General features: G+C 35.8%; 2 protein-coding genes across 4 annotated transcripts in view; one reads left to right on the top strand and one right to left on the bottom strand.

Annotated features, from left to right (window-relative positions):
• The window catches only part of COX6B (Cytochrome c oxidase subunit 6B), a 44,413-nt gene extending 42,338 nt beyond the window's left edge, over positions 1-2,075 (top strand). For all 3 annotated transcript variants that reach the window (XM_081750733.1, XM_081750734.1, XM_081750735.1), the window contains exon 3: positions 1,693-2,075. In XM_081750733.1, coding sequence (XP_081606859.1) covers positions 1,693-1,861 — 169 coding nt within the window. In that variant the 3' untranslated portion in view covers positions 1,862-2,075. The remainder of the gene's footprint in view (positions 1-1,692) is intronic.
• Positions 2,076-7,361: 5,286 nt separating this feature from the next.
• The window catches only part of Dnai2 (dynein, axonemal, intermediate chain 2), a 96,497-nt gene continuing 77,198 nt past the window's right edge, over positions 7,362-26,660 (bottom strand). The window contains exons 9-11 of the mRNA XM_081750729.1: positions 15,460-15,606; positions 12,453-12,635; positions 7,362-7,571 (exon numbers count right to left, since the gene is read on the bottom strand). Of these exons, the coding sequence (XP_081606855.1) occupies positions 7,482-7,571; positions 12,453-12,635; positions 15,460-15,606 (420 nt within the window). The 3' untranslated portion in view covers positions 7,362-7,481. The remainder of the gene's footprint in view (positions 7,572-12,452; positions 12,636-15,459; positions 15,607-26,660) is intronic.

Below are 26,660 nucleotides of genomic sequence, written 5' to 3'. Positions count from 1 at the left end.
GACAGAAATTTTTGCCATGGTGCATGTTTTCTATTTTTTAATATTTCTTAAATGTTTTGATGTGGTCAATACAGATTACTGCAGAAGTCTCTTATTACCCTTTGTAAACGGAGTGTTAATGAAAGAACAACCATGTAGATACATATAGGGCCTAGGGGGAAGTGTAATGGTACGTATGACCTTGACGGCAGCCATCTTGAAATCCGCCATTTTGAATTAAGGTCAAGTTTTTTAAATGGGAATAGGGATATATGATACATACTTTCGGGCTAAAATTTAATCAGGAAGACAATGGTGAAGTTACTTTTAAGATGCGCGCATTTGGTGAAAAGTTACAGGCATATTAATTGTTTATATTTACTATGTGCGTAAGTCCCTTACCTCCGCTTCTAACCCGCGTATTAATGATAATAAGTGGATCAAGATTTCGGTAATACATATTATGCCTAGAGGGAAGTGATACGATAAGGGTATCATTGACGGCAGCCATCTTGAAATCCGCTATTTTGAATTAAAGTGAAGTTTTGAAAACTGAAAACCATAGCATGTGGCACCAGATTTTAATAGTAAATTTTCCCCAAAAGCCAATGGTATGCTTATTTTTGTTCTATAGTTAACCAGTATGAATTTATGACTCTTCTAATGTGCACGAAACGTCCATTATTCGATCTTTCAAACTGGCAACAGTCCTAATTTTCATCGCATGTTTTAAGATTTCAACTGGCAGTTTGCAATTGTTTCCATGGCTCATGTTTTCTAAATTTATTACATTGTTTTAAGAGTATGATTTGTCGGTTCATGAATAGTGTTGGGATAAGCATCCATCATCCAGCTTTCTGAATTTTGAAGACTTGCCATGTAATTATTGATTTCATAATCAATGTAATTATTTATTCCCTATGCCTGGTTTTTTGGGGAAAATTTACCATTAAAATCTGGTGCCACATGCTATGGTTTTCAGTTTTCAAAACTTCACTTTAATTCAAAATGGCGGATTTCAAGATGGCTGCCGTCAATGATACCCTTATCGTATCACTTTCCTCTAGGCATAATATGTATTACCGAAACCTTTATCCACTTATTATCATTAATACGCGGGTTAGAAGCGGAGGTAAGGGACTTACGCACATAGTAAATATAAACAATTAATATGCCTGTAACTTTTCACCAAATGGGCGCATCTTAAAACTAACTTCACCATTGTCTTCCTGATTAAATTCTAGCTCGAAATTATGTATCATATATCTCTATTCCCATTTAAAAAACTTGACCTTAATTCAAAATTGCGGATTTCAAGATGGCTGCCGTCAAGGTCATACGTACCATACGACTTCCCCCTAGGCCCTATACGTATCTACATGGTTGTTCTTTCATTAACACTCCGTTTACAAAGGGTAGTAAGGAACTTCTGCAGTAATCTCTATTAACCACACCACAACTTTTAAAAATTATTAAAAAATAGAAAACATGCACCATGGCAAAAATTTGTCATCACAAGTAATGAATACATGTCCTCTATCAGCAACAAAAATTTCATTGAAATCGGAGCCGGACAATTGGGTGATGTCCCTTGTCAGTTAAAATTTAACGTAAGGAGATAATGATTACATAAGATCCACTTTTTATAAGATATTCAAGTGCACGTGTAAATAATAATGAATTGTTTAGTAATACTTTCCTTTGTATTTCCAGGTATTGTTACCAAAGCTTCGTTGATTTTCACCGATGCCGCAAACTGAAGGGTGAAGATTACGAGCCTTGCAACTATTTCAAGCGAGTATACACCTCCATGTGTCCACATGCGTGGGTAGAGAAATGGAACACCCAGCTAGAAGAAGGTACCTTCGCAGGAAGAATCTGAAGTCCATGTGTATGTGTAGCAGTGTGGACTGAAGCTTATGAAAAGTAGGGAAGGATGTTAGCTCACACCGAATTCGTAGAAATTAAACAGAAGTTTCCCTTTTGTTTTTATATTTTAATTTCCATTTAGTTCTTTCAGCATTCAGAAGTGAGTTGTAAATTACAGTACATGTATAAATGTTGGACAATTAAACTGTTAAATATGGTTTTTTGAATTGAATGTTGCCTTTATTTACTCCTGAAAGAATATAATGTTCAGTCATATGAAATACCTGATCAAGTTTCTGTGATTTAACCTAAGTGCTTACAATAGATTCTTGAATTAAATGTTCTTAATATGGAATAGTTTTGAATTCAGACAATAAATTTATCTTCAATCTATTCAAATGGTACCTTCTTACTAACATTTACTAGGGAGTAATCGTATTGTTATTAGCTGTGATGAGTTCCGTCGTAAACCAATCTCTCATCACTTAGTACGAAGGTTTCTTTATTTAGTGGAAAAAAAAAAAAAAAAAAAAAAATGCTTCGACAGTTGACATCCAGGTATATATGAATGGTTGCTATCATGTCTTAACGGAAAATGTGTTACTAAGACAATACTGGTCAGTAAGATTTAATTTCAATATGATGAATATTCAAATAGTCAATACATTTTATTGAGAGCTTGGAACCTTTGGTGCATTCAATATTGTTCAACTCAGCTTGGAACATTTGGAGCTTTCGACATTTCTCAACTCTTAATCAGAATCAGAAAGCAGTTCTACACTCGTCATATGTAACTGGATCAGACACTCATTGCTGAATTAAGAGTACAGAGAGCTTGGTCATAATGTGCTCCTGCTCCAACAAGAAGTACAATACAGAATTATTACAGTTCCAGGATGTAGCATAAGCTGTCCAGTCAGCATCAGATATCCAGTTCGCCTGGTTGTGGTCGCCTCAGTATATCCAGTCAAAGTGAGGAAGAGTTTCAGCTCAACGAATATGTATAACACAAATAGAGAGTAAGACTATCCATGGCTTTGGCTTGATTATTTTAACAAAAGAAACACTGACCAAAGCTTAAAACACTTTTTTTTTTTAATTAATTATAATAACGGTTTCGAGTATCTAACGTATCCTTCTTCAGACAATATCGAAAATAATTTATTTTCGATATTGTCTGAAGAAGGATATGTTAGATATCCGAAACCGTTATTGTATTTTTTTTTTTTTTTAAGTGTGTTTTAAGCTGTGGTCAGTGTTTTTGTTAAAACAAATAGGGAATATCATGGAATAGGAATGATCACTTGACAGATGATCTCTACTGTAATGCAGAATACAGCTAGGCTCAAGAAAACGTTCTTCTCAGATGGCATAATTCCTATGATACCTTGCAATATAGAAACAAACGAGCGAATATTGTGTTAACATATATAGCTATATGAGTTTCTACACAGCACGGAAGAATATACCATTGACGAACCCATCTTAGGCAATAACTGTTCTCTTTAGTTAGATACATTTACGTATTTAGTGTAACCCTGAAATTATAACGAAATAATCCTATGTTCAGTTTAATGACGTTGCCAGTATTTGATCACAAAGTCAGAAACTGTGACATGCAGATAACAGAATATGTCAAGCTTTGCTTTCTGGCTTCATCAGACTCAAGAGTGATAGTTGGCGAAACTGTTACATTTTTTTTTTTTTTTTTCAATAAACGTATTGTTTTGCTCAGCGAGTAGTTTAAATCAGAATATGTCATTTAAACATAAATTTATGTGTATAATACGAGTAACTATACTTAAGCAATTAAGCTTAATTTCGTGTATGGCATTCCGTAACACGAAGTGTTTGGGCATTCATTTCAATTGAATTGAATTGAATTGAAAAAGGCTTTATTCAAGCGGGCGAGGTTCAGCATATTGCTGCTCTACCACCTAACCCTTGTCAAGGAAGTACATTGAGTTATACAAAAAACATACGATCAATTGAGTCGAAAGATACGGTTATATACAATAAAAATACAGGTATACATTAAGATGATTAAAAAAAAAAAAGAAAAGAAAAGACGAAAAGTGGTACTTTTAACAAAACACACACACCAGGCAGAATTAAAAGCGGGATGGAAACCCAGTCCCTTAGAAACACAGTATTTGCATAATTCGAACCTGAATCATATAATAATATTACCAAGTTTCACTATAATAGCTACTAATTATAATTATTTCAATTACAGGAGTTTAATCTTTCTATAACTGCACATAATTGCTATATATATTCAAATTATATCACTGATTCATGACGACTTAACTACCATTGAACTTCCCCACCCCCCCCCCTTCTATACATAATTTCGGCCTTAAAAGTTGTAACATTTTAAGCCAAAATGGAAAATTTCTTGAAGTTATTTAGGTTTTGCACAATTAATTGGCTTGATTCTTTCGATAAATAACAGAATTAAGGGGGCAGACTACTAAATATTTTTCAAAAGCTAACAATTTTTCTTTTGCACGTTTTTCATAAGTGAAAAGAGAGAATGAAATGTAACTTACCATAATAATAGATAATGTTATTCCACACCCGAAAATACGAATCGGAAAAATAATCAGTGTTGCCCTCCATAGAAATTACAGTGTGAATAGAAAAATGAACTCAACGGTAACTGATGATTTATGTCGTCTTGGTTCCTTGTTAACTACTTTTTGAATAATATTTGTATTCATTTTGTACTGTTAATTTCAAAATAAATACAAATATTATTTAAAAAGTAGTTAACAAGGAACCAAGACAACATAATAAGTCATCAGTTACCGTTGAGTTCATTTTTCTAGTCGCTGCCTTAACCTAGATTTCTGGGTAATTCAAATTCTGGTCTCGGAGCGGCGGTAGCTTAGTGGTAGAGCGTTCACCTCTGCTTCTTGGAGTTCCGGGTTCGATCCCAGCCCCCACCAAGTGAACTTTGTGGTGGACAAACACCGTGTACGTGGGTTTCCTCGGGGTTCTTCCGTTCCCTCCCACTTTCTTCATTCATTACTCATCATCACCGTCTCCTTTAGCCTAACCGGCATTACCGTGGGGCGTAAAGCTCAAAAGATTTCATTTTTTCAAATTCTAGTCACTGTAATTTATATGGATGGCAACACTGAAAATCTTCCGATTCTTATTTTCGGGTGCAGAATTACATTATCTATTATTGTGGTAAGTTGCATTTCGTCATCTCTTTTCACTTACGAAAAACGGGCAAAAGAAAAATTGTTAGCTTTTGAAAAATATTTAGTAGTCTGTCCCCTTAATAGATGTTTTGCAGGTACATGAACTTAATTTCGAACTGTCACTATTTCAAACAAAATTAATGTGAATGTCCCTTGCATCTATAAATTATTACCTAACCATGTTTGCACATAAAATCAAATGTTCTGGAGATTACAAAGAACGTTTTGCAGATCATATGCATAAATCGCTAATTATAGTAACGGAGCAGAATGATCCACTACAAATTCTTCTTTCACCAGGATTGTAATTTGAAGTTGTGTGAATAATTTGCTTTCATAATAAGCATTTTTTTTTATCTTCAAGTCATCTATTATTTTCATATCTTTGTACACAGATTTCTATTACATACACTGTTCCATTGTGTGTGTTTATTCCACAGACAAAATAACACAATACTTTCAACAAAATAAGTAATCAGTATTAGCCAACTTATTGATCGTGCTTCTATCCAGCAGCAAACTGTATGTTTAATCCATAACTTTAATATTACTGCGACAAGGAGAGAGAGAGAGAGAGGGGGGGGGGGCTTTCGTTTTGCAACATTATTTCGAGTATAATGATCGATCTGAAGTGCAGCCTGCAGAATCGCCGAAGATACGCACTTGAGCAGCGCTTCAACGTAACATGGTAACTATGATACTGGCGCTCGTACTTCCCACTCCCCAACTCTGCGCAACTTCTGAAAGGAATCGGTGAGTTAAGAAAGCAAAACATTGAGTCTCCATTGGCAATCGGTGGTGTCAGTGTCTAAGGTTTAAACATGGGAGTAGTTTAATTTCTGTAACGAGTACTTGATGAGAAATGAAGAGCTAAACCGAGGAAACGAACTTCATTATTTAAAAAAAATGTAGTGACTCGCAGAGTTAATTGCGTCACTGTAAGACCGCCACCGCACAAAATGTATTTAGCTTGGTCGGTCGTGTGCTTCTCTCGTGAGAAAGGTTAATGAAATGATCAGTTTAATTTCTGTTTAATAACAGTATCAGGCTTACAATTTCTTTGTCGGAAGTGGTCATTCATAAGTATTATGCTTCTGTACAGTAGCATGTTGCTTGGTTTTGAATTTAGGACCCTTTTCTACACTAGTTAGGTATGAGACGTGAACCTACAAACTGAACATATTCAAAACACAGCTTTTGCTGGGAAGGAAAGTACGCTGGAGTCGCATATGGTAACCATATAGCCACGAATCAAAGTTCGTGGAAACAGTAATGAGTGCAAAAATTTCAAACTATTCAATGTAAAAAGGAGATGCAGATCCGATTGCTTGAATTGTGTCCTATTTGTTTAGAGAACTGGAGTGGTGTACCTAGGCATAGTAAGACATTTGTAGTGTTGAGTTTTAAAGAAACAATATGTATTATTAGTTGTGAATTTATAGGGAGGAAATGAGAATTGTGGTTTGACGTGTGGATTTAGTATTCGAACATAAATATAGGTATAAATTTGAACAAACCACATAATCTTAAGTATAAGCCTGAGTTTTCTTGGAGGCAAGATGGTGGTAAGGAAAGGCCTATATTGTGAGGGTTGATATTGCATGATGATCTGTGTACCCGCCAACTACCCATGCAGATTCAAGTCCTGGTCGTGGTTTGCAATCCACGTTGATAGTATAGTATGTCCGCATATCCTCGGTGTGACGTAAGCACATTGAACTCCAAAACACCGTATGAGGTTCCCATACTTTAAAGAAACTGTATTGTGATAACTATATCAAAGGATATATAGTAAAAGAAATGTCCAAAAACATATTTTGCTGGTAGAATCCACGTATGTTGTACCGTACATAATGAGAGAGAGGTTTTCCTTTTCCAAGTTTTGTAATAAACCAGTGGTCGCCAAACAAAGTTTCTGAGCTACCATAGCGTTTTAAAATCATACTGTGAACTACAATCAAAAGAACTACCAAATTAAAAAAAATATATATATTTATTGCCTATAAACTAGGCGTAACCGGAGCGGCGAGCTACTATAAACGTAACACTATGACTTGACACCTAGTCTTCCGTTCCGAGCGCTGCTATCGGCTGAAGGAGTTCCACTCCCTTTCGCTGAGGGTCTCTCGCTTAGCAACAGCTGAACCCTTATTGGCTCGACGCGTGAGTGTGTCGAGGGTGAGTTTTAGTTCGCATTTTTGCCACGGCTCAAGACATTTTGGCAGCACTTTAGTAGCTCGTGATCAACGGTTTGGCAATCACTGTAATAAACTGCTTCCACATGATAGTAAAAGAGGTCTATTCAATTTATATACACTTTTATTGAATAATTAAGGCCTAACTTGCAAAATTATTAGTCTTCATGTAATTAAGTATTGAATTATTAAATCTATGTGAAGCAGTATACATCTTGATACTGATTTAGCTATCCATAAGGCGTCTTGGTGGTGGAACTCCAAGCTCTGATAACGAAGGACCTGGGTCAGGAGGCAATCCTTTCATATATAGATCCTGTAACGAGAAAATTGGAGTATATATAAATAAAGTTGGCACAAAAATTTGTTTTACAAAGTCTGGAATCAGCAATGGTACAGATAATGAAATACTTACCTCTAACTCCACATAACCCACTCGTTTTTGTTAATTTAATCGTAAATGACTCGTAAACTAATGTTTGAATATCTAAGGCCACCACAGAACTATGAAGACTGTTTATGTTAAATCCCGTTAAGCCCATAAGGAGCTCGGTGTCTGTTATCTATGGCGTCAAAGGTCGCCTGTTATGCTAGACTCACGTTAAGTTCGTAGTTGATTTTGTTCTTAAGCATTTTGGACCTTTTTGAGCCTCCGACCAATCATTGGAACATTATAAGTCAGTAATGAGGCTGCTTCAGAGCGAGTGCTTCTTTAGATAAATATTTTTACAACAAATATCCTGAAGAAAATGCTTAGATTTGAATACGTTGTACGATTTTGCTAATAAAAGTTATAAAAAAATGTTCATAACTAAAGTAATTTATAAACCCAATTTACTTATCTTAAAAACAGAACGGTAACAAATGAAACAAGGTGAGAGAAGTATTTTTTCAAGGAATATTGTTATACTTACGCTAAGAAGCCATTAAGTACAACACAATATCGGGCCTGTCAACTTTCTCAGGCCACTTTAACGTTCAAATGGTATGCAAAAGTGAATTTAACAATATGTTCTTATAATGCATTTATTCATATCATTGCTGTTTAAAAATAATATTTTGTTCCTGCCTGAGCAATTTTGATTTTTTTCCCCTCTAAAATTGGTCAAAATTGACGTAACGGGATTTAGCATAACAGTTCTCATATGACATGTTTATTAAAGAATATGGAGTCCAAACATCATTAGTAGCTGGTAGTACATCAGAAAAAGAGTTGCAATATCAAAGGCGTTTATTGATATGAATTTATTTCCATTATTATTGCTGTAATATTTAGCTAATGTTACATTTAAACACTGTGAGCAATATTATTGTAAGTTTCTATACAAAACTTTTACATCAATGAGGTTAAACACTGGATGCTGTAAGGTTTGGAATTAGTGACGACACCAACTTTAGGCTAGTTTCAGACGGAAACATTTATCGTAGCATTTCTCGTAACAGATGTGCTGCCAAAAATCTCGTATAATATTCTATGACATCGAACGTATATAATGCTTTTACACGGTAGCATTTTGGTAAGCATCTTGTCGTGACGTAGCAAACAAATCACTGGAGAAGAGCGCAATTATGGCTCTGAAACTAAAGCGTGAGGTAGCTAAAGCTATAGTGGTTTTAACAACAGTTCTCGCCGGTTGTATTATAAAACTAAAACCACGAAGAAGTATGTGGGCAAAGAATTGGTTGTTGCGGAGGGATGATAATATTCATTTCTTTCTATGGTGGAGAAAGAACTAAAGCCTGAGGATCCTATTGCATTCAAGAACTTCCTGCGTATGGATAGTGAAACCTTCGAAAAGTTCTTTGTACAAACAAGGTTGCTCCTCATATTTTTCAATCAGCATAATAATAGCAACCCTACTCCAACTCATTTTTCTTTAATACAATTCAATTTCCCACACAAAACAAGAGCATGCATATTTGGCACAAAATCTTTCGCTTCCTTTTAACACACCACAGCGCTACAATCGGACCAGAAATGCTGGAAAAAATGCTACGAAATAGAGCAGGTTATATCGACAAGAAATGCCATAGGATATGCCATGGCATGTGAAATGCTATAGCATTTGCTACTTTACACGGTAGGATATCGATGATACGATTTTTGCTACGATAAATGCTTCCGTCTAAAACTAGCCTAATTTCTTTGGGTGTGGCGCAAGCAAAGGAAATTTTGGGGGACAGCCATTCTTTTACACACTGAAAAGGATAGTTTTTATATTACTTGTCCTACATTACAACACAACATGTCTGGGGAAGGAGAGGCAGCCATAACCACCAGGGGAGTGTCCATCCCTTGTCCTCTGGCGTCGTCACTGCATAGAATATATTTTAATAATTACGCATTCAGAATTCGTATTAATAATTACGTATTCCTTTACGTAATTACTGTAAAAATGCTATAAACTAAGATAACAATGTATGATATTTTTGTGGCAGGATTAAAAACAAGCTCGGATCTTTCTACATAATACTTCCTCTTTCCTCGTGGAAATAACTCGAATTCAAGCGTAAACACCGCCACTATGCTCATTTTTTCTTCTTTTTGCGAAGTGTATTTGTATTATGCCAATAGTTCTCTTCTTTCCAAATTGTTGCGACCCACCCTCTCTATTACTTGCACACAAGGGATACTGTGAAGTTAAACAAATAAGTGGAGGAACTTGTCGTGTCTATTATGAAAGTACATTGATGGTTGTCAAATAACTGCAACCACTTGACTATATTAGATACGAAGTACATATGTAGGTCAACAGATGCTCGCTGGCATCTGTCCAATGCTAGCGAATGCGATTCCAGTCTTATGCTACCATAAACGTAAACCGCTCCCTATCTGACAGTTTTCTTTGTACTAATTCTTTGCGAAATACATTTATCTTGCCCTAAAGAGCAAACACCTCTCTTTTTTTTTCTTAAACACTACTTTAATACTTCCAAAAATCATTTTTTGAGATTAAAACAATAGGCGATTGCATAATCATGTAAGCTAAGACAGCATCCGTGCCTGCAAAATCGTGTTTGGTTGAACCAAGCATATGTTCAACTTATTTAGTCCAAAATGTATTGGTGAATAAACCTTTAATCCTTCAGAGACTGTTATCAGTTTTTCTTCAGAGGCTCAAAAAATAATAAATAAATAATAAGCGCACTCTAAAACACATCCAATTTTATGATTAAGTGTTGAATGACTTATTTTGACGAATTTAACACAAGTGAGGTCTATAAACCACACTCGTTCTCAACAGTACTACAGGCAGTGTACTTATAAGCCACGCCCATCTCTAAAAGGTTAGTGAATCAGATATAAAGGGTGTCTCATAAAGAACGTAACTTTTGAAATGTCCATCATTTCTGTTCTAGTAAGTTGGCAGCACTGAACGTTACACGATTATTATTATTTTTTTTTTTTTATCTTGTCTTTATGGTTAGTAGTCACGGAGCGTTGAATAGCGTATGATCGTAATCTGTTTTCTGTACAATTAGGAATGAAGCGCTCACCATATTTGTAGTAAGTTTTCACATGGGCGGCGATTCGGGGGGAGCAAAGGGGGCTAGTTGCCCCCCACTTTTTTAAAATTACCCATTAATGTATATAGTTTCATTTGGAAATATAAAGTTTTGTAGGTATTATTGGTAGGTATTCATAGAATAAAAATGGTGCTATAAAATATTTGTCGTTCTATGAGCACATATTAGTTGTCTTCCCGTGGAATTAAGAAAGCTACAGGAATTGAGTTTGAACTGCCACTAAAAATGGCCCAAAAATTAACCTATTGGAGCGCCACAATTCGAACGTACTTTCAGTTCTTGCAATTGATCGATATATTAGTCAGCCGCTCTAGAATTAACTGAGACAACATTTCTCAAGAAAAGAAGTCCTTCACAAGTTATTCTTTAATTGCACAAAAATAGACAGTTCCTAAAATGTATTTTCTTCTTTCTAATAATAATATTTTGATTTTTTTTTTTCAGTTTAACATCTTGTTCAGCAGCGAAGTTATATGAGACGTGGACTTAATGATCAACGTGGAATCCGAACCACGCGAGCTCCCCGGGAATCGAGCCCGGGTCTCCCACGTCTAAGGCGCGTACGCTAACCGCTTAGCCACGAATGAGCTCAGTAAGGAATATTAATTTTGCGGTGTAATATACAAGTTTAGGGGTGTACATATACAGTTTTGTATATACAATTAAATTTAATGAATTCAGCATAATTCTAGGTTTTAGGATTATTTTGTATAACTGAAATGTGCAGTGACTCTTGTAAGTATTGCTGAATTTTGATATATTCCAAGAAAGTGAAAACTGTACTTAATGGCAGCGAACATGTTTCGGGAAGCTGCAAAAATATTTTTTAAATGTCGTAGCATATGCTTATAGTATTCATTGTCATTCTAAGAGTAATAACACATATAATAGCATTCGTGGAATTAAAAATATAAGTTGTTCATTAATTTCCAGTTACAATATAACTTTTGCAAAACAAGTCTCATTATTCATTACTATGATTATTTGATTAATATTATCCTTTCTGTTTATTTGTTTCGCAATTTTTTTTTATTAAATAAGCCCCTAATCTGATCACACAATTTTGCAGACAGATATTCATGAGCAAGGAATCAAATCTCTTCTTACACCTTCGTTGTTTAAGAGTACAAAGGGCTAGTATATACTTGCGTTGCTCTTGTGAATTTACTTAATAAAACATGAAACAAGATATACGGTATAACTGAAAAAGACAGTATCCTAATAGTTATACAACCTTTCGTCAAACAAAGTGTTACAAGCAACCAGGAAAACTAACATTGATATCAAATATTCAGATCATGACTTGCCCCCCCCCCCACTTTTAACGTCCAACCGCCGCCACTGTGTTTTCACTATGACGACATGCTGTTCCGTCGTGAAACTCTCCGTTTCTACCCGTACAGAAAACAGATGACGATCGTGTGCTATTCGGAGCTCCGTAACTACTGACCACAAAGACAACAGATCGTGTAACGTTCAGTGCTGCCAACTTACTAGAACAGAAATTGTTACCATTTCAAAAGACGCGTTCCTTATGGGACACTCTTTAAAAAAGTGGTTCAGTTTAGAATCTAGTGTGCCTTTGTGGTGGACTACGGTAACATATAATATGACTAACAACAGTACAATCGTAAATGATAAAATAATTAATGATAAAATGCCATCTCACCGCTTGAACAGATTTGAAAAATTCTTTCTCAGATTGTTTGACTAATTCCTCTATTTCAGCAACATTTAAGTCTGAAGATTCCTTCTCAACACCTCCCCCTTGCTTCTCTTGTTGTTTCTTTACTTTAATCTCTCGAGCTCTGGCTTCCAAGATTTTCTCACGGTGGGACTCCCGTTCGAACATCTGTAAACGACACAGAAATCTTTCACAATTAAATTTTTATACAGAGTGATTCTTTTAAAACTCACGGATTTCATTTGGGTCTAGAATTTCTAACTGAGGTCCCATTTTCATGCGGTTTGTGGCAAATGATCAAGTAAGGATGGGAAATTTATGGGACTATGTTTACTGGTTTAAATTCATCCAGGGTAAATATCGGCCACGCTTCAAGAGAAACAGCAAATATTCGCCAGTGTACCTTGCAATTGGAATGTGGTTTTGGATTTTTGAAGCGAAACTGCAGAATACAAACTAAGTGTTAGTAAGAATAAAAATTAAATGATAGCGGTAACACCCAAAAAAATCCCATGTTGAATAGCTACAGCCGATTTCTTGCGACAAACAACGAAGAGATTTCTTGGGCGACCTAAGCAGTCGATAAATGACACTTTTCCAAAAGAGCTGCCTACAGGGTCCGATGTGTCCCTGTCTCACTCAGAAGCGATCCTGTTTCTTCCAATTTAGGTGTATTATGTTACTACTGTATCTGGGGCAGAACGTGAGACAAATTTGTTTCTAAATGACCTTCGCGAAGCAACAACAGATTCCGTTTACCAAACACTTTTAACGATAAATTCATGTTGTTCCAAAGAGTACACTATTCTCACTGTGTCCTGACAGCGCAATTCCCAATACATCAGCCCAGTTTTCTATTTCTTATCCTTATTGACCTTGGCGAGGTGCCCATGTACGAAGAAAACTCAAATCTTCACACCTCACCACACTTGATTCCAATTGTATGGTACACTGGTGAATATTTGCGTATTTTTTTCTTGAGGAGTGGGTGTTATTACCTCGAATGTATTTAAACCAGTAAACATGGTCCCATAAATCTCCCATCCTTCCTTGATCATTTGCCACAAACCGCATGAAAATCGAACTTTTGTTAGAAATTCTAGAACCAAATGAAATCCGTGAGTTTAAAAAAAAATCTCGCTGTATTTAAATAATAATAATAATATTAATAATAATAAGTAATTAAAAAGCTCAATTCTCATAAGGCAAAAGGACACACAGTAGATAAAAGACTTCAATATTTGTGACATGTGACAAGCTCTGGCTCGAAAACGAATTAATTTTCTTATTTTTATTTTATTTATTTATTTATTTATTTATTTATTGGAGGGGGAGGAAGATGTGAGAACATGAATCAAGTTGGCTTTTTGAGTTACAAATTCCAGTTCTTTTACTTCATCTAAAATCAAGTTCGTCCCTGTTCTCTTATTCCCCACCACCACAAAAAAAAAAAAAAAAAAAAAAAAAATCAATGTTCCCTGCTTTCGAGCCTGGGATTATCACATTAGGCACCTTTGATTAATTGGTTAAAAAATTACAATGGTGTCAAGGAGCAGATGGGAATTATTAACAGAAATATATCACGAAAACTAAAAATTTGGAAAACATAGAAAACAGCACGGAAGTTTGATATGCACATCGTATCTCCATCGTTTCAGTACGCGTGGTCAGTGTTGAATTCAGACATTTTCACCCGGGGGGGAATGTCAACTCCTCGGGGTGAGGGTTGTTTCTCTGTATTTTTGCAAGAAAGCAGCATATTTAACAATTCCATTTACATGCACATCTTACCTAATATTAAGACTAATTGCTGATAAATATTCAATGTGAGATTATAATTTTTAAAAAACAAAACAATCTAATTTTATCTAAAACATTAAATAAAGACAGGCAAAAATATTTTAGACTAAACTTTAACTGCTATATACAGTAGCTATTTTTATTATTATTTCCTATATTCAGTAGTTACTGTTTGTTACTAATGTAGAAGTTTTTAAAAAGATTGAAATTAACTCAAATATTTTTTGTCCTAAAACAAACATACATAGGAATATCTTAACAAAAAGTTATCATTCTTTCTCACACATCTGATTCTAAAACAAGAATATTAGCCTTGGTTTCTGCACTGCAATAGTTTAGTTTACGAAATCTTCAGTAGGATTAGTGCCGTGTCGTGGAAAATCAGCGCTTGGCGGAGAGTATACGACGGCACCTCCGTATATATGAGTGAGGTCGACAGACCAGCCGCGAAAGGTGAGAAATTTTTTTAAAGTAAACCCTGCTTTTCCTTGATTTTGAGCACTTTTTATTAATTTTTTCCTTTCATTTTATATATGTGCACATAACCACATGTGCACATGTGTTTCATTCCTCTTTTTTCTTTCCTTCTTTTCTTTTTCCCTCCCGAATTTTGCGCCCCTTACTTCGGCGCCAGGGGCCGTCACCCCGCTTGCCCCTCCTCCATGGCACGGCACTGAGCAAGATCTTCATCATCTTCAAAAGAAATCTTTCACTTATTTACTACTATTATATTGATAGATTCCCCCCGGGCTACCCCCTGAATTCATCCCTGCGAGTGGTGCTCTGGCATTAGAGCTGAGATGGACATTGTGCATTTCGGCCATTTATTTCCAAACTATATGTTAAAATGACAAAAATATGAAAAATTTTCAGAATATTTAAATTTCGAATTATTCAAAAGATTTTTTGTTGTCTACACAAGTAGTGCTTTAAAATCCGAATTAGATTGTTCAACTCGCCCTTTCGATAAGAGTTTTACAGAAATTGAAACAAATACTGAAATGCGTTGTGACATATTTAATGTCAACTCTATTTGAAATCTGCTTGAAGTATAAATTAATACTACAAGTGTTAGTCAAGAATATTACGTTTATTAAAAAAAAAAAAAAAAAAAAAAAAAAAAAAAAAAAAAAAAAAGCGGAAAAAAGTACTTGTACGGAAAGAAGAACAAACTTTATTATATAATACATACGCTTTGAAGTAAAGCCTTTTCCTGCCTCGTAGCACTTGCCAGATTATCAGATACTTCTACCAGAAATATATTTCCTATTGAATTGCCAACAGCAATCATTCGGCCACTTTCGTGCGCTCTTAGCGCCCTTAAAGGCTCATCGCAAAGCTGTGAAGAAAAAGCAATCACATAATGAGAGACAAGTCAAGACTGCAAAAACAAAGCCACTTGTATTTATTGTATACATCACAGTGTAGCCAGATATCTTGGGTGTCAGCCGTAGTGTCTGGGTTCGAAGTACATTCTATGAACCAACAAACTATAGCTACGGGATTAAAGATTAAATTACCTACAATTAATTATTTATTCCTTGTTGTACTCAGTTATTATTACTTATATACAAGGATTACATTTTTATCGCAACAAAATTCTAGGTTTAAATTCTTTTCATTGTTACGCCTGTATTATCGCCCACCCCCTAAACTTTGGCAGGAGTACATACGATCACTCATTTAAATTTGGGAAATTACCAAATCTAAAAATATAGTATGCTAGACTAGGACCAGAGTATGTACTTCTATTAGTATTGGGGGTCCATTTCGTTCCCTTTCATGGGTAAAAAATTTGCCAAAAATTCAAATTTCGGAGGTTTTTGATCTAATTTATCCCCTTTGATGAGGTCTTATTACCTTATATGCTTATATGGGAGAGTACAGGGGTTCATTTCCTTTCATAAGACATGGATACATTGGTGCATACCTTTAAAATTTTGGGAGCGGTACCTTGGCCCACCCCTTAAATTTTGGAAATTGTCCAATTTAAAATTTTGGCATAATTGTATAGGACCTTAATATATATCACTATAAGTTTGGGTGGTCCACCTCGTTCCCTTTCATGGGTAAAAAAAAAATCCCAAAATATAAACGTAACCAATACGTTGTACCACGTGTTTGGTTTTTTGGCCCAATTTATCCCTTTGATGAGGTCCTATTACCTTATATGGTTATATGGGCATGTATAGGGGTCCATTCCCTATCATAAGACATAGGTACATCTGTGCACCCCTTTAAAAAATTTGGAAAGGTAACTTGGTCCATCCCTTCAATTTTGGAAATTGTCCAATTTAAGCATAAGGTATCACAGTACAGAACCTCAATACATATTACAATAAATTTGGATGGTCCACCTCGTCCCCTTTCATGGGTAAAAATTACCAAAAAATCAAATTTCCCAGGTTATTGACCCTCTTTGATGAGGTTTTATTACCTTGTATTTTGGATATTGCCCAGTTTAAACATTTAATATAGTATTATAGGACCCTAATATGTGTCACCATAAATTTGGGTGGTTCATTTCGTTTCCTTTCATGAGTAAAAATTGCAAAAGTCAAATTTCGGAGGTTATTGACCCATTTTATTCCTTTTGGATGAGGTCCTATTACTTTATGTGATTATGTGGGCATGTACAGGGGTCTATTCTATTAAGGTATAGGTACATCGATGCTTCCAACCTAAAATTTGGCAGAGGTACATTGGCTCACCCTTAAATTTTGGAAATTGTCCAATTTAAAATTTTGATATAATAGTATAGGACTCTAATATGTATCACTAGTTATAAACTTCGGTGATCCATCTCGTTCCCTTTTACGGTTAAAAAATATGCCAAAAATTAGTACGACCATGTGTTCAGTTATTGACAATTTATTCCCTTTAATAAAGTCTCATTACCTTATATGATTATATGGACGTCTACAGAGGCCTATTTTCTTTCTTAAGATATAGGTACATTGAGAAATTAGCAGGGGTACATTGGCTCACCCCTTAAAATTTGGAAATTGACCAATTTGGTACGATAGTATAGGACCCTAATAAATACCATTATGAATCTCTTTCCCTTTCATGGGTAAAACATTGTCAAAAATGTAAATTTCGGAAGTGATTGACCCCTATGATAAGGATTTAACATGTTATATGAGTGTGTACAAGGGTCATTTCCTTTATACTTTGATGCTCACTTTTTTATTTTGTTTGGGTACATAGGACCATTTCTTTAATTTGGGAATTACCAAATAAAATTCGGTAAACGATCTCTAGGACCCATCGTAAATTTTGATGTCTATCTTGTTCCCTCTTATGGCCAAAGATTTAAATTTGAAGGTTATTGACCTATTTTATCTTCTTTGATATGGTTTTATTATTGAATTAGTACATGTTAATTACTTTTCATAACACATAGGTATATTTCTGCACCAATCCTAAGTTTTGGGAGGGGTATATTTGTTATTGTTAAATCAATAATTGGTAATTGTTCTTCGAATTGGGTGATTCAGCTTGGGTAAATCATTGTCGAATATTAGTGGTCACGTGGTCAGTTATTGACTTATGATGGGATTACAGGTCCATTACATTGGTATATTGATACGTTCCTCTTAAACTTTGGGGGGATCACTTTGCTTAAATTTCAGAACTGTCAAAATGAAATTACATCATTGGTCTTGATTATTCCCGCCCATGGACCAAGATCCAGTTTATCTTATTCTTCGGGTAAATCATTGTCAAATATTAGTATGGTCCCGTGGTCAGTTAATGACCTATGATGGGATAATGGGAGTCTATGACATTGGTATCTTGATACGTTCCTCTTAAGCTTTGTAGGATCACTTTCCTTAAATTTAAGAATTGTCAAAATGAAATTACGTCATTGGTCCTCATTATTTCCGCCTATGGGCCAAAATATAAACGTAAGCAATACTTTGTACTACGAGATTGACCCTGATGAGGTAATGTACAGGGATTTATTTCCTTTTCAAAATTCGTGGGAAGTATCAAAGAATACGTTTCTAGACAACAGTTGATTCTACTAAGGTAAACAATTCACGGAAGTTATTGACCTAATTGAGAGCTGACTACAACATATAATTATATGGTTAATTTTAAGACTTAGTTATATCGAGAGAGATACATAGGATCATTTTCTAAATTTGGGAATTGTGATAAACAAAATTTTAGTATGAGGCGCGAAGTTTGAATGTTCAATACCTGATTAATATGAAACAATACTTTGAACTTCAGTCATAGCTCATAGTCTAAGATCATTGGTGGTTGATTTTTTATCTTGAGCTTTAGAAATCTGATAGGTAACCTTATTGAATCTTATGACTCATAGTCTAAAGGCAATACATGACAACTGAATGCTACAACACTTTGAAATTTAGTCACAAGGTGATGCAATCTGATCACTGGCAAAGTTATTGTTGATGCAATTTCATTGGCTGATCATTATCTTTAATGCAATCTGATTGGTTGATGACTTTCAAATCTTTGAGATTAGCTAATCACTGTCTTTGATGATTTTCAAATCTTCGCTGCATTCAGTTTTAAGTTTTGTTTAATATTTATCGATTACTGTTTAAAAATCTTGGTTTGAACATTTTCAAACAATTTCAAATAGAATTTATGATCAAACAGTGATCAACTTTCACAGTTAACCGTAAACTTTATCAGGTTTTTAACTATTCGATTAACAAATAAACGATTTTGATCATATATATCAGTGAGTGCAAAATGTTGAACGAAAATGTTCAAACCAAGATTTTCAAAATTACAGGGGAATTAAGTTAATATTTCATACCATGAACATCTGTGAAAGAATAGTTGAAGAAAGAACAATACAAGAGATGATTGTTAGAAAGGAGCAGTTTTGTTTCATACCAGGAAGAACAACTGACGTGAATTTTACATTAAGGCAGTTGATGGAGCGATTTATAAGGAAAGACAAGTGGCGATTTTCACAGAAAGTCTTCCTGTGGAAGTTGGTCTGTATCAAGGATCAGATCTCAGCCCATATTTGTTTAATTTGGTAATAGATGTATTGGAGAGGAAGGTAAAAAGTAGAGTACCTTGGAAAAATGAAATGAAATTTTTAAGCTTTACGTCCCACACTTATGCCGGCTAGGGTAAAGGATACCATGATGATGTGAAATGGTGGAATGAAGAAAGTGGGAGGAAAAGGGAGAATCCCGGGAATATCCACACACATGGTATTTGTCCACCACAAAGTTTATTTGGCGCGAGCTGGGATCGAACCAAGGACCCCATGCACCAGAGGTGAACGCTCTATCACGGAGCCACCGCTGTCCACTAGAGCACCTTGAAATATACTGTTCGCGGATATTATATGCGAAACATTCAAAAGATAAGGCAGAGAAGAAACTGGAAGAATGGAAAAGGGTGGTGGAAGAGAGAGACATGAAGATAAGTAGAACAAAGATAGGATATACGGTTGTCAATAAAGATGACGGGAGCTCCCTATTTCTTGTTGCTACCTACCTCAAAATTAAGTATCTTGGATCGTACTTCGATCAGGAAAGAGGAGGTATGCTGCAGAAACCCAACACAGAATACAATCTGGCTGGCAAAACTCGAGAAGGATAACGAGGTGCTATGTAACAAGAAGTTATATAGGTTAAGAGGCCATAATGTACAGAAATGAAACGCAAGTAATTACAAGTGTCCAGGAAAAGAAAATAGAAGTGGCAGAGATGAAGATAAGATAGATGTGTAGTGTGGCAAGGAAGGATAGGATAAGGGACGATTATAAGAGGCACTGTTATGATTGAACCCTTGAGTAAAAGTTTCCAGAATGGAGGATGGGATGGCTTACAAGGAACCCTAGGTATCTATCAGAGCCCGATTTTCATGAAACTTTGTATATAGAGAGAGTACCTCGGGAAACTCGCACAGCCAAAATTGTAGCTGCAGAGTCCAAGGCGTTGTGATACTAGGGCTCGAGAAAGATCAAAAGTTGAACGTCAGTACATTAAGGACATGGTGAGAAAATGCACGTTTTTCTTTAAAACTAATCATTGTAGCGACACGAAATGAGCATACACCGATACGAGATGGTTGATATGATCAGTTAAAGTTATAAAAAGAATACCTGCCATCTTGAAAGAGGCCATGTTGAAATTGGTGCATTAATTTGAACGTAAATAGCCACAAAAACCTGTTGGTGAAGTCTGTTGTGGGATTATATTATTCTTGAGCTTCTGGTAGAGTGGTGTAGGTACAAGATAAGCAAAGTGTATCTCATGACACTCGAGTAGATCGAGGGTATGAAGCGCTATAGGTGGACTGATATGAAGTTCTGATTTCTGTTCGAATTAATTTAAGTCTAATAAAAAGTTACAAGTTAATGTCAACTATGACATTATTATGAAGATTGAACCCGTCATATCAGCACATCGGCACCAATTACATGTTGACTCTGACACAAATGATGTAGTGCTAAAATTATATTGCGCTCGGTTTTCTAGTTCCACTAATCCCACTCATAGCGCTCCATAATCTGCATCTGCTCGAGTGTCATAAGATACACTTTGCTCATCTTGTACCTCAACCACTCTACCAGAAGCACAGGAATAATGTAATCCCACCACTTACTTCACCAACAGCTTTTTGTGGCTATTTACGTTCAAATTAATGCATCGGGTGACCCTCTTCTCATTTACATCAATCGCACCAGTTTCAATATGGCCTCTTTCAAGATGGCGGATATTCTTTTTATAACTTTTAACAGATCATATCGGCCATCTCGTATCAATGTATGCTCATTTCGTGTCGTTACAATGATTAGTTTTAAAGAAAAACGTGCATTTTGTCACTATGTCCTTAATGTACTGACGTTCCACTTTTGATCTTTCTCGGGTCCTAGTGTCCCAACGTCTTGGACTCTGCAGCTACAATTTTGGCTGTGCGAGTTTCCCGAGGTACTCTCTCTATATACAAAGTTTCATGAAAATCGGGCTCTGATAGATACCTAGGGTTCCTTGTTAGACATGTAAAAGGAAGAAACGAAGAATTGTGGGAAAGAGAATTGGAAAGCTGGAAATACCCGTGAAAGGAAGAAGGGAAGACCCAAGATTAGATGAATGGACAATATACAAAATGATCTGAGGGAAGGAGGAAGGAGAGTAGAGGATCTCCAGGATAGAGGAGTGGAGGAAAAATTAAAGACGCAATGATATAAACATGGGAAAATCGAGACGAAGAAGAGGAAGTTGTAAATTATGGACTGTAGTTTTCGAGAAAGTAGTTGCACAAACCTGTTCAATATAATGCAGTATATTTTTGCAACAAGAGTCAGCAATGAACATGTCGAACGAGTGTTTAGTATAATGAAAGCTTTGTGGTCAGATGATAGAATTTCAACGGAACATGAATGGCGCGTTATATAAACTTGACCTGCTACGATTTCCACAAAATAGTTATGAAAAATTTTGTACTCTCCTTGGCACAGCGAGCAGCTCCAAAATAAGGTAGGCGTCTATAACCATTAATTTTTAGTATTATTATTATTTTGTTCAGCACTGTATACGTTTGGTTAGTACAGTGAAACCTCCCTTAACGGAAACCTCTCAATAACGGACACCTCTATAATACGGACAGATTTTTTTGTCCCGGCAAAAATATATGCTCTCTTATGGAACAAAACCCTCCCTTTTACGGACACTCTCAGATACGGACGCGGACAGTCCCTTTTACCCCCAAAGGTTTCAATAACCTCTTCATAACGGACAGAAATTATTCTCGGTTCTGCGATATATTACAGTAATAGACAGAAAAGTCTTTTCCCCACAAGTGTATCTATCATGAATCTAGACCTGGCGAACCATCAAACAAAATAGCTTGAAGCTGAACTTGAAATTGTTTTTCCTGTTTTTTTTCCTGCCCGCAATAAACTGCTTTCTGGTGGAAATCATAGAAAACCTTCAATAAGCAATAATACTCATGCAGGGACAGTCATATGGCAAAAAAAAAAAAAAAAAGGCGAAAGATCTTCCCTTCCCCAACAAATTTAGTCATTTTTCCTCTAGGCCTTCCATCTTTCCCGACAATTTCATTGATAACAAGTGAATTAATGGATTTTTTTACACGGTGATGACATGTACTTAAGAAAATTACCATACACGAATTATTTTTTGCAGTATACGAATATGTCAACACATCCCCCAGCAATATTATTATTAAACAGAAATGAATTTCTCCTTCATCCCTCTCAGTAATTCACATACGTACTAAATAGAGTATTTTCATATTGAATTTTTCGTATTTACGCTCATACATAATGTATTTTCTGTTTATTAATGCATTATTACCGTTGTGAGAAATTAAATTTCTGTAACCTCTCTGTAACGGACACCTTTCAGTAACGGACAAAAATTCATGTCCCAATGGTGTCCGTTATTGAGAGGTTTCACTGTAGTAACATTAGTTTTAGTAGTTAGTGGTTATAAGCATTAAAAGTGGTACATAATATGCAGGAAGTTTCAGCTTCAAAATCCTATTTCCAACTACATAAATCTCGCTAGTCTCTGGACCTTCAATTAAATCTGGCATCACTAATATATACAGGGTGTACTATTTATCTTGATATGCACTAAACTTTTAAACTAATTGATAAAGAATGCCTAAAATTTTGAATGGTGCAAAAACCGATAAGGGGACATTGTTTGATATACTCTATAATGCTACCAGATTGACAGTGCTGCCAAATCCATCATAAAGTTATACTCTTTTACATGACACTTCATCAGACTGTTACAATTTCTTTATTGACACTAATCAAAGTATGTTGCTTAGACAGTGTCACCAAATATTGTAGCAACATAAATTCCCTCAAATGCATAATTTTAAGTAGTGTTGCATTCTCCACTATTTTTCATATCTCCAGAATGATTTGAGATATCAAATTCCTGAAAACGACATTATGATCTTTACGTCTTTTAGCATCTATTTTCATGATTTGAGTATATTTACCTAAACATTTTTCGAAGTAAAGTTTTTTCGAAAAGAATATATTTTCAATTTCTTGTAACTTTGTTCCTATCCAATCGAAATACGTTACATTATCGTCATTGTATTCAACATGGAGCTATTTCGGATGCACATTGCACTGTCAGTCTCGCTTGCATTATTAATTTATATAGGCCCCTAAATTTACTGTGTTTGTGATAATGTAACATCCTTAGTTTGCAACATTAAATAATAAGTATATTTTAAGTTTTCGTTGAATTTGTCGATTTGAAATGTGTAAATATCTGACGACAGACATATAAAGAAATACAACTGTGTTGAGTTGGTAACACTGTTAATCTGATGATATTGCGGAGTATGTCTAACAATGTTTCCATCTTGATATTTGCATTGCACACATTTTTTGCGTTTTATAAATCAATTAGTCTAAAAGTTACAACGCGTATGAAGATAAACGACCCCATCCAGGGGTAAAAGTAAGGAGGAACGCGGGAGGACGTCGTTCCCCCACTTCCAAAAATATTTATGGCGTCCCTCCACTTCCTAAAAATTACAATGGGCAAAGATAGGCACGGGAGACGGCGTGACGTCATCCATCCCCCTACCTTTTGAAATCCACTTTTACTCCTGGTTCCATCCCGTATATTAGTGGCAGATCGAAGAGTTTCAAAGAGCACTTCTAACTGACAGAGTGCTCTCATCAACCATCTTGTTTAATTTTCTTCAGATTTTTAAAAAATAACTATTCATAGTCTTGCTCTCAGCAGAGTTACGACATTTCATGTTATTAAAAAGAGGAGAGCCGGATTTAGGTTTGGTGGGGCCATAAGATACTGAAGGTAATGGGGCCTTACCTATGTCCAGATGAACGTAGGTACCCTATATACAGAAATGAAGAAACTATTGAAAATTTAGGAAGCAGGCTAGCAGAAGGAGCCCCATTACTTACATCATAAGAAGCTACACAATACGAAGCACTGTTGCTACATGTAGATTATATTTTATTTATTGTTTTTCTTATATTTTGGAAGTGTACATCCAGTTTTTTTTCCTTTTATTTTTGGGGTCACCCAAAAAAGTGGGGCCCTAATCTATAGCTGGTTTAGCTTATATATAAATCCGGCACTGCTTCATATGAAGAATTGGTGTTTGAAGGAAATCACTCGAAGAAAAATATATCTGTACAAACAAAATTCACCACCTTAGTATTTATCCTTTGATACTTCTGCTGATAACCAAGTATGTTCTTCAGTTGACCCAATTTTCTTTATACTCAACTTACTTAATCTGTTTATTTTTCATTCTAACAATGGTGGAGAAGGATAGTAAGACAAATTCTATTGCTTTTTAAAGGTCGTTGTTAAGTAAGGTGACCAGAGCTTTTACTTTCAAAAACGGGACGCATACGAATCGGCGACCGGGGGGGGGGGGATGCTTATATATCTGACTTCCACATTGCATTTTGGGACTAAGCAGTGTTTTCAATTTACAAAATATACAAGTAAGAATGATAACACGCCGTTTCTTACTTAAGTACAACCCAACAATACTTTTAACTACTTGAACAGTCAGAATTACAACTCAATTTCCACTTGAAGCACAGAACACACAATTCCCATTTGAATATTGAGAAGTTCCAGACACAGCTGAACCTTCCCAATGAGTGCTGGTACGAAAGAATATAGAATTTGCATTGACTATTTATATTTTGAATAATAATTACGAGACACCTGGGTCATTTTTGCTTAAAACGGGACATTTGGGCGTCCCGTTTGAGACTCATATAGAAACGGGACAACGGTGGAAAAAAAGGGACTGTCCCGGCTAAAACAGGACGTCTGGTCACCTTGTTGTTAAGGGAAGATTAACCGTCTTTGGGGATAATAGTTCACTATAAAATCCCTCTCTATGAGAAAAATTACTATACCGTGAGAATCCTCAACATGGCAACACTGAACTTAATTTAAACAGTGCGGAACTGAAAGATAATTATAATCAAAGCCATATGACGTCATCAGCAGTACCGACCTTAAAACAAAGTGTGAAGTAACTGTGAAGTATCAGTGAAGTGACCAGAAGATAACAGTGTAAACTTAATTCATCAAATTCAATTATTTTATTAAATCACTTTTAGCCACGACAGAATTATGAACATTTAAAATCCAACGTAACAAAACTTTTATCAATGTTGTACATTGCCAGACAGCTTGTATAAGCATGTTATTTGTTAATAGTCACCTTTGAAATTGTCAATAACGCGACTAGTTTCCTTCTTGCTTTTCCGCGTTCTTTTCCACCTAGCCTGATATTTCCTAGTTCATTGAACGTCAGACTCATCGTTTTTCGATTAAACAAAACTACGGAAGACACATCGACAAGGGGTATCCGCCACAAGGTTTGGGAAGGTGCAGGATCGTCGTGAGAGGCACGTCGCTCCATTGGAGAACAACCAACTCCATGTCTTGGGAGCACCATTTTGTTGGTTCATCGTCACAGATTCAATAGAGTCCAATATCTGACTAGTGGAATGAAGGTGTAGGAGAACATCATTGGAGACGCATCAAGATGAGAGAACTCGACGCCCCTGGCAGTCCAGCAGGATTAAGATCAAGTTGTTGGCTGACTCCAGTACATCCAGGCCCCTCCAGGGAAAACTATTCATCATCCAGATGACCAGGAGAACACCAGTCTCATCGGATTTGTCAGGCTAGTGCTCATCCTTTGTCTCTTGATTTAAATCCCTTCTCTCTCTCCTTTTCCCCAACTAGCCATTTTCAAAATTAAAACATTTGAATTTCATTTAAATTTAACCATAATCTCGCAGTTAAATACCGTGTTGTGCATCAGTTTCATCCCCAATTGTCACATTTATTCATTGAGTATTTTAGAGATTATTCTGAGCTACAATCTGATGACACAGCACCGGCACACAAGATTACCATTAGTCGTTTAAACACGCGGCTGATTCTGTTCGGCACTTGCACAAACTTATTTAGGAAATTAACTGTAATAAATAGCCATATTCTGACTGCTTTTTCCTGACAGACATATTACCACGAGGCGGCTCGTGAGGGATTTCACACTAGAATAGTTTTGTCGCTTGAAACTAAGGGAACAAAGGTTATCTACTGTATTAATTGTCATTATTAAAACATGTTGAGCGCCGCGGTGAATTTTATGTGTGTGTTTTTAAATCGGCCGCCATATAATTTTGTAGATGAAAAAAATAAATAAAATGCAATGTTACTGGACCATTAGCACAAAAGCCATCGAAGGGGCCACGTCGGTCCCTTCTAATGCGGAAGTCTAAAGTGACGGAACAGAGTTGTGACGGACATGTTGATCCCATGAGACCGACGCGATCCGTTGAGCGAACCACCTGTCGGTCCTATGGGACCTACTGTACAT

This window comes from Thermobia domestica, chromosome 3 (assembly GCF_964235325.1).
Source record: "Thermobia domestica chromosome 3, izTheDome1.hap1.1, whole genome shotgun sequence".
NCBI classification, from domain to species: domain Eukaryota; kingdom Metazoa; phylum Arthropoda; class Insecta; order Zygentoma; family Lepismatidae; genus Thermobia; species Thermobia domestica.
Note: the sequence above shows the minus strand (reverse complement) of the source record. Positions and strands in the feature narration are given on the sequence as shown.